Genomic DNA, 15,699 nt, shown 5'->3' on the forward strand with positions numbered 1-15,699 from the left:
GTTACCTGTGCTACTCTGCCTGCCTGAACCAGCAAACCAGTGAGTTTCAGTTTGTTAATCTATCCCTGAGTTTAACCTGTACTCTGTCTCCCCTGCCTTCCAGGGTAGAACCCTGTGCTCATCCAAATAAACATTGGACTTTAATCCTGCCTCTGTGTCTGTGGAGTTCTGCATCCTTGGGCTAGCAAACCAACCACGTATCATGACATGTGTATCAATTTAGGGTTCTTCCTTATTATTATAAATGGGTGTTTAGCTAAAGGAAAACAATAAAGGAGACCTTTTTAGTAGAAAAGTCATACTGCTGAATCTTCTAGTATTGATGGCTGACTCTGGACATCTTACTTTTAATGATATAATAACTTAATAAAAGTATAATGTATGTTACATTTAAACATCTAAAATGCTGCTGGATAAAAAATAAAATAAAATCAGCGGGATTAAATGAACATTTAAATGTGTTAGCATTGTCAAAAAAGAGACATTGTTATGGCAACAAACATGAGTGAAAAATCATGATTTACAGTGGGAATGTTAGCTTTTTTTTCTTTTGTTTTGTCCCCCCCCAGCACCACTGTTAATAAAATGCAGTCAAAACTATCTCTCTAAGATGCAATTTGCACTCTCTGCCTAAAGGCCGGTGATTTCTGCCTGGACAGCATTTCCCTTGAGTCATGTCAAGCATCTTGCTAAGTAGCCAGTAAGAGGGGCTGACTCAGTCCTGATACCTGCCCAATGTTGGCTACTCTGATCAAAGTGACAATGCTGCAGACCCACAGAGATTACAGACAAGTCTACTGTCACCCACCTGTCCGACTGATGGCAACTTGGTCAGGGCAGCAAGAAAAGTAGAGTGACCAAAATTCCTGTCTGTGTGTCACTCACTTCTGTGTTGGATGACAGATCAGCCCATTAGGAAAGGAGCTGACTTCACACACCATTAGGGGAAGCAGCTCAAAGGACATTGAGTGATGCTACATATATTGGTGTTCAGATAAAAAAAAATTCCCTGGTTTTAAAAGATATTGTTCTATAGATTATCATAAATAAGGACATATATCTTAAAAAGGTAAAGCTGTGTCTTCTTGTTCTGCCCATCAAAATATTAGATGTTTTATTTCTATGTATATTCATATTTATCACAAAGCAAATATGCTATTACTTTACTTTAACTCATCTAAACCTGTTTACATAAAACTACTGAATAGCATAGGACTTATTTGTCATTCTTTGAGAAAACTGTTGTTTTTATTGATGAATGAACATTTTTTTAATCAAATGTTTTTTATGGTATGAGTACAAAATAAAAATGGTTCTTCAATGACTAAAACATGATAGGGTGCATACTGTATGTTTTTTGTTTGTTTTTTGTTTTAGAAAAAGAGTAGATAAAATAATGATAATGAGTGGTTCTTTGGACAGTCCAATATAAATGCATTTCTCCTTGTTATGCATATAAGCTGGTAATTGTTTCTGAATGTTAAAGAGTTGAGCTTGGTGGTCTGACATAATAAAGGTACATATGGGTATACTTTAATATGAGCCATCCAAAAAAAAAAAAAAAAAAATCAAATATAATGTAGAGAAACACTGCAGTTCATGTGGAAATAAAACATAACTGTTAAGAAGCACCTTGAGGGTCTCTTTACCGATATTTCTTCAAATGTAAGGTCCCACAAACTGGCTTCTAAAATTTTTTTGTTTGCTTTAACGTTAGCATACACAACACACAATTGTTTTGTTTCTTACTGTAGAAAATGCTGTGATTTGTGGCACAACAGTGAGTGCAATGTTCCGCACATTGTCCTTCAGCAGGTGGTTATTTGTAATCCTGCCAAACTACACAACTCTGTTAACGGATTAAACCATTTAACCAGTAGTATCCATCACTCAACAAAAATTTATTAGGTAAGCCTTGATTTCTACCAGATGTATACCCTACAATCAGGTTGCCATAGAAACTTCCAAAATGTTCCTGGATAACTGTGTGCACTGCATTTTTTATTGGTCTTTGTGGTCAAAATGACTATAAGTTGCAGGAATTCAAGTTTATAGAGTTATATATCAAGAGGTCACTTTGTCTTCATGGGAAGTTGCACGTTAAATACATAAATCCGATAAAGCAGGTTGTTAAACAAAAATAGCACAATTTAATATTATACTGGCTTTTTATAATTTTTGTGTGATGTGGCTATCATCCATGTCATAAAAATTTAAAGCCTTATTCTGGCTACCCTATCTTTGCCTGACATTGTTGTGTGGCTTGGGGTGGTGTCTTCTGTGTATGCCTTGGGAAAGCAGAGTCCTGGGCTCAGATGGAGATTTGTTTTCACAGTACTGGTGTTAGATGGAACAACCGAAGGGAAAGCCTAAAAGCTGCTGTAGTCTCTGGTGTTTCTTAAAATAAATCATTAACACGTTTTTTTTTAAATACACTGTATGTCCTTGCCTGCATGTGTGAGAAATCAGCTCTCAAACAGTGCCCCCTTTTATCCGAAAACTTTTCTTGTTTATATTATAATTATTTAAATACATGTTAAGATAAATTCATGCTAATTTTCTAAAGGCTTAATATCTGCTTGATACCTAAACATAGGTACTTCAGGCTTTGCTTTATATTCAGTGTAAAAATAAGTGGAAGGAAAGGTGTGAACATAACCCTAGGAGAACGATAGAAGTTATTAAACCAGACTAAACACAAAAACAAAAAGTTGGCAGAATCATCCCCATGCCACAAACCCACATCTGTTTGTTCAGATCTTTAGCTCTCTGTATGCCTGCTCCTGCCCTCCAGTCATCATTAAAGAGTAAGATGAGAGCCTCTGAGCTGAACAAAGGCATCAGCACGCATCACTTCTCTCCTGCTCTGAACGCTCAACTCTTAGCAATCCACCAGCCCCTGACGGACCCATTTACTGCACAAAATGGATTGTGTTTGGCTGTGAACTGTACTTCGAAATGTTCCTCTGATACTCTCATTCTTTCCTTACCTGTGCGTCTCACTCTGGTTCTCACCAGTTCTAAGGAAAAACACAACTATCTTATTAGTTTATTGCTGGAATAGCACTAGTAAATGGCTTAGAAAGTTCAGATGAAAATGGGACAGAACTCAAAGCTGACAGAACAGACATCAGTAGCAGAAGCACTCCAATTCAAAAACTCCCTTCTTAGATAGGAGGTTGTATATTTCAGTAGGAAAAAAAACACCTAGAAAGAGAAATTGTTCTTCAGCACCCCCCCAGGTCTGCAGGATAAAACCTGGATGAAAAAAAAAAAGGAAACAAACCAAAAATGCTTCCTTTGCACAATTTAAAACCAGGAAAAGACAAACTGAGAGAGATTTGTGAGCAATGGGAAAAGCCGGTGGCTAGATATTTCAGATAAAGAAAAATGGAAAGAGAAAGCAAGACATATCCCACTTGAATTATTTTGGGATAAATTGAAGAGAGTGCTAGAAGCTTTAAAAATACAGTTTATCAATGAGACAGACAAAGCTGCAATCCTCTGGTTGCAGAGTCTCAGGAATCCGGTCCATCTGCAAGTCAAGCCTTTGCACTATGTACAAAATAATCATTAATTCTAAAGATTTTCGTCACATGCATAAACTTGAACTCCAGCAGGCTGTTTTCAAAATACAGTTTTTTTTAAATTGTACTATTTTTCCAGAACATAAAACTGTTCTTAATCGTTGCAACATCTCTATGTCATTAATGTGTGATGTTTGCAGTTTAAAGTAAATAGAAACCCCTTTTTACTCTTGGGTTAATCGCTTAGCCAGTTCCGCTGTCTGCTGTGTGTCTGAAGGGAAAACATCTCAGGGTCAGTCAGGGCTTTTTAAATAGCTTAAGATACTGTGGCTCTAATTACATCAGGGGAGCACAACACAATCATCTTCAAGGATGTGGAGAACAAACTAGTTATGCTAATGCATTTCTGTGCTTTATCACCCTTCATTACACACGTCCCCAATCAGTGGTAGCTGTGAAGCGCCCTCAAGAAATCCCAGCTGCAAATTCTCAGCAAATCAGTGCCGCAGCCAATCAAAACTGTCACTTACACTGACGAGCATCTGAGGGAATGGTCCACGTGAATTTTCTGCCACATTGATGGGTGGGATCACCCAGTCTCTCTTCTGCCTTCGGAGACCCTTGGTGCTGTGGAAGTGGGACTCTGGGAACGTTATAACAGGATGTGGCGCCTGGAACGTATCCTTCTTCTTGTTTTTCTCACTGATGTCCCCTTCTTCCTCTGTGACCTTTAAGAGAGAACAATAAAAGACTTTCTTCATAAGCCCTTTTTGTGCTGATAATTATAACAGTAACTAATAAGATGCTTAAGTATTTTCAGTCCCTAGGCAGAAATTCAGATGACATAGAGAGTAATGTTTTTATAAAATTCTACTCATTAGAGCTACAGTGGGATCGCTTTTATTTGTACAGCAACACACACAAACACATATGCAGCTTGGAGCTAGAATCAACCAGGGGCTGTTTGTAGGCCATCAAACTGTTTTGACTGCCAAGGGTTAATATCTGCCACCAAAGATTTGCCCTAGATTTCACTAAAATGGTATCATGAAGGAGCAGAGCTCTTTTTCACACCAGTAACAACACAAAACAATCTTTGTTTCACACTTTATACATATTACTTATGTTTTCATGAATAATAAAACAAGGAGGAAAACAATTACAAAGCAAATTACTTTCTATATACAATCTGTTTTGAAATCACTCATCATACAGTGAATTAAAAACAAACTGACCAGAATAAATATTGGACAAAGTTAAAACAGTTACTGGACAAGAGGTAGGACAAAAATTTGACTATAGTAACAGTGTGAAGTAGTAGTAATGTTACACAGATAAAATAGAAATTAAAATCACAACAATAACATAGAATCTCTCAGTTAATCAGAAGCCTGAACTCCAAAAGGCATGGGTCAGTTATTGGGTGGCTGTGCTTGAACATTTTATGATGTCCAAAAGGAAAGATTACTGCTTTCCAGTTGCAAGAAGTCTTTGAAATGGAGACATGTAGAGTATATTTATTCTGTATAACCATAATTGTGAACTATTCAGTCAACAATAAAGCTTGCAAACCATGGTGTTGCATGGAAGTAAAGTTCGCAATGTCTAACAAACATACTATCAAAATTCTCAAAGGATAAAATAAACTCAATCTTTATGGAGTTTGCTTAATTTATACTGAGGTTTAGAAATAGAAATCACCACTTTCAAGTGAAGCCAGTGCTGTGACAGAAATCACCAGCTCAGAGGCATCAGACCCGAGCAGAGCAGAGCTACTATTACCTGTAATGTGGGTATAAAAGGGTGTGAAGACCATAAACATCCTACTTTGTCATTTATGTTCAATATAAAAGTCTATTAACAGAGACCATGTCTGATGTTAGATTTAAAGCATTTTTAGCTGATAGTGTCAGCTGAGTCACTAATATAATCTTCAATCATTCATTGTGCATTGTCCTAACAAATGTCCAGGTCCACCATAAAACTGTCATTTTGAAAGATTTTTAAATGAGGAAAGAAAAAAAAGAGCAGATTTTCAACCTCTTTATGAGCATTGACTCTCTATTGTGTCAGGCAATCTACATTAAAATACCTAGCAATAAAACCAATACCACCTAAACTTGATTTCATGTGAAAATACCTTAAAAACTGCAAGGAATTAGTGAAGATCGAATTAGACTTTCATAGTGTGATAAAAAAAAAAATCACTAGTAGACTAAGAGAGCCTTAGTTGTAAATTCCTTTGCTAGTTAAGGTATCAAATGTAAATAACATTAACAAGGTATGTTGCTCAATGTGTATATTACTCATGACTACATGCTCATGCTCAATGTCTTACTAAATATGTTTAATAGTGATCTAAAGGTCATATTAAACTCTCTGTTGAATTGTTCTACAATAAATCTACTAAAGTATCTCAGGGTTTGCAAGCCTGTAAAAGCATATAAGGAAATCAGCAATACAATCACTGCCAAAGGTTTGCATGTTTTACACTTTATTGTCATAACTCCACTGCCATGAGCTAACCTTTTATCTCATGTGTGGCATACCCCCTCTTTTCAGTGTTATTGTTTCTCATTGTCTCTCTCTTAAGTTAGGATGTTCGGACAGCTTTACTCTCACAAAGAATTGGACAATGTCAGACAACAGATGCTCCTATAAAAAAAAAATCTGAGTTGATGCATCTGCAATGTCTTTCTGGCAGTGTTTTGACTTTATTAAATGCATCCGCACTGGGTAGTCTAGAGCAGAGGTCTTCAACAGGGGGTCCGCGACCCCTAGGTGGTCCACGGAGGTACAGCATGGGGGTTGCGAAAGTTTTGCTTGATTAGACTTGTTTATATTTATATATATATATTCTTCCCTGCAATTTTTTCAACTAATTGAAATGTCTTTAAGTACGCATTAAATGAGTTCAACACACTGTAGTAAACAGATCAATGGAGGCAGAAGATGTCTTTCAGTCATCAATGCTCACATTCAGCGACACACAGGAGCTCTTTCAAGCTGGGCACCGTTTCATTCACAACACCTGTCCCATCAACCAGGAATCAGAATCAGAAAAACTTTAATAATCCCAGGGAGAAATTACTTTCGTTACATTACTCCATCTGTAATAGAGTGACTATAGGACCAGTTTGATATAACACAATTTCATACAATATATAAAATTAGGGGGTCCCCGCTCCATCTCCCCATCAGTTTGGGGCTCCTTGGCTTGGAAAACGTTAAAGACCCCTGGTCTAGAGTGTTTCTTTTTTTTGGCGAATCCCAGTCAGCATAACCAGGCAAACCATAAAATAAAAATTATATAATAAACTTTTACAAAAAAAACAATAAAGTTGTATCAAGTCATCCAAAAGATTGGGGAGAGACCATGCTACTCATGGTGAACACTTAAGCACCTCAAAGAGGGTTTAGAGCTTATCCAGTGTCCTGTGGCCAGGACTAAAACCAGACCGCTCCTTGTGATGCCGAGGTTCGACAATCAGCTGGATTTTCCATTCCAGCGCCCTCGTACAGTGTGATCCCCCTATAGAGGTACAATCTCCAGTCCCCCTTCTCACCGAGCAGAACCACCACTCCAGACAGATTGGGCTGTTAAATACTGACAAAGTCTTTGGAAAGGGGGATTTTAACATCCATTCCGACATCAAAGGTGATAAGTTAAATGTTGCATTTAATTTTGATGCAGCTCTATTTCTAGGAATCTGGCCAAATTTATTGGTCTTCCAAACTCTTGACAGGGTACAGACAAGGAAGTAGCCATAGTTTAGTTACTTTTACCCACCAATATGATCAAGACAGTATCTTGCCCACAGCCAAAAAAAAAAACAAATAGAAAAAAAAAACACTAAAGGAGTAAACCTTCGTAATCCAATTAAAACAAATATGACTAATTTCAAAACAGTTAAAAACAATTAAGTGGTTTATCGACCATAATATCTCTCTCATTAAATAGTTTGCTAATGATGTAATTCATGACAATAATAAATTGATATGATGAATAAAAAATTGATAAATTGATTTTTTTTTTTTTGTCTCACAGAAACCTGGCTGCAATAGGAGGATTGGGATAGCATAAATGAGGCATCTCTCTCAGCTATTTAATTTCTTTTAGACGCCCAGAAATTCTGGGCAAGGAGGAAGAGTTGCAACAATCTGAATTACTGATTAGTACAAAACTAGTTAATAGTTAAAACTCTTTTGAATATTTCACCATTAGTTTTTTTCCCCATCCAAACTGTACAGCTGGAAAACCACCTTTGTTTGTATCTTTGTATTATCCAATAGATCCTTACCCTCAAGTTCTATATCCCCTTAATAATAGATCATTTTTGTAACATTTTGTGAAAATTCAAGTGAAAGCCAACATGTTTATTAAGGTAAAAGCTGCTCAAACCTTTGGAAATAGGTGAGCGCATACTTAACCACTACTTTTTAAAATAACCTTTAAATTAAACTCTGGATCCAGACTTTTTTTTTTTTAGTAGGAGTCTATCAGTATGTCTCCACCTGGAATAAAATACAAATTAATTGTCAGTTTTCTTCCAAAATCTGAATGCTTATGTCAGAGCTGAACAGTGTTTGGAAATTTTTCTAAGATTTTAATCAGGTCTGAGGATTTTCTTCCTAAGAAAGGTTTCTGTCTTGTTACCCCATTCCTAACATAGATTTGTGGGGAAAATAGGAATTGTAGAACACAGAACGAGTCTTAAAGTCCTTTGTGTGTATATAACATATTGTCTTCTATAGGACAGTTATACTTTAAAAACAAAAAACACTTGTCACTATCGAGTGGGTCTATTTGTTTCAGAAAGGAAGTAAATGAAAATAGAAATATTTGGGATGATATATAATGAATCAATGCTAATTTTTCATAGTAGTATTTGAGACTATTGTCTATTCATCCAGTATAACTCCAAATGTTTACTAATATGGTTACACTTCAATTATCTAATATAGAATATTCATAATTTCTGTAATTCAAATATTCTAATGCCATGTTTTTATCTGATTACTTGTGAAAGGCAATCTGAGGTTTCTTATTCAAGCATTCTAACAAAACAAAGACATACATTTAAAATGTTTAAATATTGGTCACTTTAAATTAACAGGTTTTTATTAAAGGAACTAGATATTAATCAAAACAAGGTCCTCCTGATTTATCACAGAAAGTTATTTGGCCCATTCCTGCCAAACATTATTTTGCCACACTCTGTGGAATTTGATTAATAACTTTTTTTTTCATATGGTTTCTCTGCAACTCCTTTCTGTTTTGTCACTGTCTCAGAATTGCAGCTGAAAACATTACTTTCAATCTAAATTGTGCTGGTGTTACACTATACTTAGCACCCTAGGCTAAAAAGAAAATGTGATTTGTGATACTGTGTGATCCCACCAGCCCATTGTCAACAACAAAAACAAAATACAATTTGCTAAAATCTAACTTGTTTGAAATTTTAATTCTTAGGAAACAAAGTAATGCACTTTTTTGGCAAAAACATTCTATAGACAAGAGCAGAACCAAAGTGAAAGAGGTTGGTATTTAAAGAGGATTTTTGTGAATTAAAAAAGAAAAAAAGCAAATGCACAACCCTCTACCCGTTACTGAGTGGGAACGCCAATAAAATGCGTGCAAGAGCATGCATGAGCCCATTTCTCCTCGTGCACGCTCTGTTTAAAAGTTGCTGTTTGCATCCCTCATACAAGCTTACTTCCCAAAGTAATTAAGTAAGTGGAAATGGGGACGAGCAGGTAGAATGGCCTTACGCAAACGTATCACCAGAATGATTGACAATTAGGAGGCCACTTATTTTGATGATCCACCCGAAAAAAGAACGTCCTCCACTATACATTTAATAATATGACTTTGACAGCCCAATGTAATTTGTATTGCTCATCAACTTGGTTATATGCGCTGATCAGACCAATACATGAAAACGTATCTATTTTTAATTTTTTACGTTTTAAGACTCTCAGCCCATATAGCACGTCAGCTCGCCAGGAAAATAAAACAATATTGGTGCCTGGTCTGACTCTACATGTGACACTGTTTTAATATTTTTCTTACTGCCCAATAATAGTCTGTTCTGTGCCATGGTCAAAGTTTTATTTTCCTTGCTAGTTGGAAAAAGTGTATTAAGAATGGAAATAAAAACATGATTGTGCCTCCAAATTTCGTTTTCATCATCTACCAACTGCGGTCTTTTTTTTTTATGCCACAGATACCTTCACTTTTATAGCCACTGTACAAAAGTTCTGCCAAAATCATGCTCAAGTCTTACCAAACATCACTGGTAGAAAGTATTGGGTTAAACTACAAACTGTTCTCAAGGTCTGTTTTTTTAAAGTCGAGTGAACAGTGGAGGAGGAATGTCGAAGAGTATGAGGGTGTGCATGGATGAACTGGTTTTTGTGTTAATACACAAGGAACTTTTGTGAAGTTTGGTCACAAAGACATTGACACATAGATTGATTTTATGTTACATTTACATAAGTAGCAAGTGGTGTTGATATTAGATCTTATACATATAATTTTAGAATCCCAGTGGGAGAAACACCAGCTTAAAGTTCCAACCCAACAGTATATATATTTGAAAATAAGAAGAAAATACACCCCAGGAGCAGGCTACACTGTTAGAAGGAATCAATGGCTTCTGGCACATATTGAAAGTTAAAGGTCCTGTACCATACAGTCTATAAAAAGTGTTTTTTTCTTTGACTATCTGTTTGTTCTTGCCTGGTCAAGGTCCCTTAGTGAGTTGGGTTCTATCTGCCAGCGGAAAAACAATGCTTTCAAGGTTGCTTTCATTAGTTGGATGCTCAAAAAAAAGGGAAAAAAGGAGAAAAGAAAGCTTTTAAGGCAGTTATAAAGAAAATGCATCAAGTAACCTAGCTTAAGGTTTAGATGTGTGCGGGTTTATGTGGGTGGATAATAGTGTAGGCCGCAAATGGCATTGTGTATTTTGTACAAAGGTGTCCTGCTTGCTGTAATTATTCAAGTGTAGATATTCTATCTTGTTCTGCATCTTTCAGGATACTCCAGGTCACAGATCAAAGGAAAGGTTGTTACAAAGATAGAGGGATGCAATAGGTAGAAAAAAATGCTAGATTGGCTTTAAATTGTTAATCTAAGAAAGCTACATTATTAATAATATTGAAAAACTCAAGTAAACAGATTTCATTTTCAGAAAATTAACACACAGAATTCACGCAATACTTGGACAAAACTACTCATAGGTTTTGAATGCTCAAACTTTTCATATTATTTTAGAAACCTTATCAGTCTTAGTAACAGGATCAGTTCTAATTTCAATACTGATGGATCCCTAAAATGTCCCTTTCTCTGACTGATCTAATGCTAGGAATAGAAAGAACAAAGACCATTCAACATATACACTAAATGTTAACATGGCGCTCTGGTGAGTATTAAATAACCTCAAGGTGTAAAGGTAAAATTGATACCACACTAAAATGCTCCTGAACCTCATAGTAATAGTCATTCTGTAAAAGTTCAAAGTAGCTCATAGTAATAGGTTACATTAATTATTTAATCCATTTCATTGTCATGTGGTGAGAGATGGAATTAAACTTGAAACCTTCCAAAGCCAACATAATAGGTCTTAAGCTATAGACAAAAGTATTTTAGGGAAACAATTGGATGAGGTATAATTTATTAATCATAACAGAGGAGTTTTTAGCTTTTTATAATGTTATTAGATGAGATCCGGGTGTTTTAAATCTTCAGGACCAGACTCTGTAAAAATTTAAATCTAAAATAAAAAAAGGCATTAAGGTCTAAGCTGAACACACAAATCCATCCAGCTGATTTTTATTTTTTTTATTAAGACAAAGGCTCTTAATAATCTTCATGGTAAGTATAACCCAGTCAGACTTGGGTCACAACTTTAATAATTTAAGATTAAAGTTGATGAAATTACAAAAGACATTTGATTTGACTAAGACTTTCTCTCTCAAAAAAAAAAACCCAAAATCTCCATTGCCCTTATAAAATTACTCTTAAACATTAGGTAGTTTGGCTCTTGAGACTTGAATGTCTTGACTTAAGATTGTAAGGCCTTTAGTTGGAGCTTGACTCAAAACTTAGATGAAATTATTTGAGATATACCTGTGACTTGCAAAACAATTACTTGATCCCAGCTTTGCATATAAGGTAAATAATTATTGTTATTGTAATACTTTTTGTATCTAATGTATTTAATGTTTTTTTATAACATTCAAGACACTGTTATGTAACCACTGAGAGGAACAGTATGGATCGCTCAAACGCACAAATATGATAAATAAATGAACCATAGAATACATAAATGTTCAATAACTGCACCATGAAATCAATAAAAGAGGGATTAAACAATTAAAGACAGAATTATTAAACAATACAATATCAGTGCTTAATTTTTACATTAATTTGAAAAAATTATTTAGATATATTTTACTCCATATAGATATTAATATCCATCCATCCATTATCTGACACGCTTGTCCCGAGTGGGGTCGCGAGGGGTGCTGGTGCCTATCTCCAGCAGTCAATGGGCGAGAGGCAGGGTACAGGTCGACAGTCCTAGATATTAATATATTAGACATATTTTACTCCATATATCTAAATAATGACTAACATAACTGTATGCATTTTTAGGGGTTTGCCATGTAACTAGTGGGTAAATCAGGCTACACTTAATCAGTTTTGGGACTAACACATTATTAATTAATCCTTACAGTAACTACTTTACTTTTTTGGTACTGTAAATAGAATTATAACTAATTACGTTGTTAAAGTCAATAACACATTAGTCATAACTAATTTTAAAGAGATTTAGGAATACAGTCCTTATACTGGCTCCCTGTATCTCAGAGAATAGACTTTAAAATACTTCTGTTTGTCTATAAATCTCTGAATGGCTTAGCACCTAAACACATCACAGAGTTGCTATCAGTGTATCAACCCTCCAGACCACTCAGGTCTTCTGGATCCAGCCTGCTCTGCATACCTAGAACCAGAACTAAACATGGAGAAGCAGCATTTAGTTCCTATGCTCCACTTATCTGGAACAAATTTCCAGAAAACTGTAAAAGTGCGGAAAGCCTGAGTTCCTTTAAATCAAGACTAAAAACGCATTTGTTTAGGATTTTTTATTTTATTTTTCCTACTTGCTTTGATTCTGTTTTATTTTCCTATATTTTAATCATGTAAAGCACTTTGCATTGTCTTTGTACTGAATTGTGCTATACAAATAAATTTGCCTTGCCTTGCCTTGGTGTAAGCGCATGTGTTAGCAACATGCATGTGCAAGCGCAGGCATACATTGAAAACCGAGGAGAGATGATGGACCAGAGCCAGTGATTCAATAGCAGTGTTCCTACAGTAAAGTCCCTCACTGAAGGCTAAATGTTTCTTTGATTTGCTCATTATTTACGGGAACAAAGACTTTATAAATGCCGGTTAGAAGCTGTCATTTAAAGAAGCTCCACACATCGTCTTAACGCTGACTGACAGGTGCTGTCTTTAATCAAAACACGCTTTTTACTATCTTAGGGCTATAATGATTCTACTTGTATAATTTTATAATTAAGCAAAATTCCTGTGATCATCATCATAGTCCTGGGTGGGATTTTTTTTTTTTTTGTGAAAAATGTAACCCCAGTTTAATTATACTGAAAAGTATATTAAACTTTTTGTTAGATAGCTTGAAAAGATTGCTTTTTCTTTTATTATAAAAAAGAAAAATTATCACATCATGATTATATTCAAACTGTGTTAAACCACACACAGCAAGATAGTGCAGATAAGTTCTCAATATCGTCAGATGTTTAGACCAGTGGTTCCCAACATTTTTTGACTTGTGTACCTCTTTGGGCATTTTGTCCTACCACTAGTACCCCTCTCAGTCAAAGGTATTGGTGACTGCCCAAAAGTGGAATACAATAACTAATTATAAAATAAAGAGTATTTTATTTCATATTTTTAACTTGAGCATTTCATTCTTAGGTATTGTATTATTTCCAACTCATATAAAAGAAAACAACAAATATATTTTGTGAAAGCTAGTTCGGAATCAAGATTTAAAAAAAAATCTATTATAAATCTGCCTTTATAAAACTGGAACTCCTCTGAGTAACCTCTAAAATCACATTTCAACTTGAGGAATTGGAAACAAAATACTGAAGAAAAATTATAGACAGACTCCATTTATTTTACATTGTTTTCATAATTCATGACACCTGAGCTGCTTTGATGAGCTCAGATGTGGAAAAACAGCCAATAGCAAGCTCTGCTTGGTTTTTATGTGTCAAAGTTGAAGGCAAACTCAAACATATAAGAACAACTTACCTTTTGGTTAAAAAAAACGTGTTTTATTTTTCAGGTGGGTCCTGACAAAGTAGAAAGGATCCCAGTCCTATTTTATTTTATTAGCTGAGAATGAAAATATTTTCATGTACCGTTTGAAATGCACTCACGGGCCACTACAAGTACGAGTATCCCCACCTTTTCTTTTAATTATTAAATTAACGAATTAATAAAAACACCTTATATTCCATAATCAAACCTGTAATTGCATTTTGAATTGCAATAACAAGAAAGTTATCAGAATTCTTTGACATTTTAAAACATACAAAGTAACTGCATTGTTACTTTAGCAATTGACAAGTTACTTTCACGGAGCAGTTAACTGAGTTACTAACTCAGTTATTTTTTTGAAAGAGTAAATAGTAACTATATTTAGTCACTTTTTTAAATAACATGCCCGACAATGCACATAATACTTGCAATGGCATATTTATTAAATGTCTGTGATGAATAACCTTTCACTGGAGCAGATGTTCACATTTGACAAAGAAACAAAAACTCACACTGGAAGCAGTGATATTAAAATCCAACATGTTGCATCCGACTCATAACCAATACATCTAACTGCAGTAAACCACCAAAGATAAAAAATAAAATACAAGTCTGTCTGGCATTCATCAAAAAATATATTTTGGAGAATATCTTGTACACTGAGAAGCCAAGTAAAACACAATGATGGTGGTGGTGTGAGGCTGGTTCTGCTGTGCTGCTTCAGGGTCTGTCAAACTTCCAATAATCGACAGAAAAAGATACAAGTAACTCCTGAAAGAAAATGTCAGGCCATCAGTGTGTGACATTAAACTCAATCATATTGAGCAGTAGGTTGAGCAGTAAGACAATGATATAGATGACACCAGTAAGCTCACCTCTGAATTCAGAGGTGAGCTTACTGGTGTCATCTTACTGGTTCTATTTATTATTCTAAAATCCTTACATGATGTTTTTGTATTTAGTTTGGTTATCATTGTTTGATATTAAAACAAGGCCAAAAAGATCTCACAGCATTATAATCACTTTATTGGTCACCGCACACCCTCATGTCTTATTTCAGCCCCTAGGGGAGGCAAAGTCCCTAGAAAAATACACCAGTCTCAAAATTCTCCAGAGGAGCAGCCTGACATGCAGTGGCCCACACAAAAACCGAAACTCTCTCCTGTAGTAATAACTTTATTTCAGACAATCCAGTAAAATAATACATTGAACACCAACAAACATCATGTATGATTGATGAAACATATAGTTACATTATATGTATTCTTCAGTGCTTATGTCTGAAAAGGGGTGTGAAGAAATGAAACATTTAATCATACATCATTTCATTCCTACTGTCCTTAACACCAATAATTTTCCTGATTCCAACATGCGCCTCACTCTCTGCTACACTGCCAACGTTCCAACAGTTTGACAGCTGCTGTACCAGAGAAAAAACTTTGGAATTGTTTTATGCAAATGTCAAGGACTCATGCATCTCTAAAGTAAGACCTCCTCTTGGGAAATTGGATCACCGTCTTGTTTTTATCTACTCAGAACATAAGCCCCTTTATAAATGGAAACCTATAATAAAAAGAACCATAAAACTATGGTCACAGGAAATTAAAGAAGCCCTGGAAGGTTGTTTTGAAGCTACAGATTTGTATCGGCCACATAGGGAGGACTTCAATGCCATGATTTAGTGTCCCTACCAGAATAGGGAAATGCTTCCCCAAAAATTATGTTATGTTATTGGTGATAAAATTAACACTATTGAGCACCCAACAGTGCCTACTTCCTCGATGGAAGAGGCTATATCCATTCAGATGATAG

The 15,699-nt window shown here is 35.4% G+C and overlaps 1 protein-coding gene across 1 annotated transcript in view; it reads right to left on the minus strand.

The window, feature by feature from the left end:
- The window catches only part of LOC107088164 (cadherin-4-like), a 119,716-nt gene that overhangs the window by 96,146 nt on the left and 7,871 nt on the right, over positions 1-15,699 (minus strand). Inside the window, exon 2 of the mRNA XM_015380166.1 lies at positions 4,058-4,255. Within this exon, the coding sequence (XP_015235652.1) occupies positions 4,058-4,255 (198 nt within the window). The remainder of the gene's footprint in view (positions 1-4,057; positions 4,256-15,699) is intronic.

The sequence above is a fragment of the Cyprinodon variegatus genome, unplaced genomic scaffold (genome assembly GCF_000732505.1).
Source record: "Cyprinodon variegatus isolate N-32 unplaced genomic scaffold, C_variegatus-1.0 Scaffold208, whole genome shotgun sequence".
In the NCBI taxonomy this organism is placed as follows: Eukaryota; Metazoa; Chordata; class Actinopteri; order Cyprinodontiformes; family Cyprinodontidae; genus Cyprinodon; species Cyprinodon variegatus.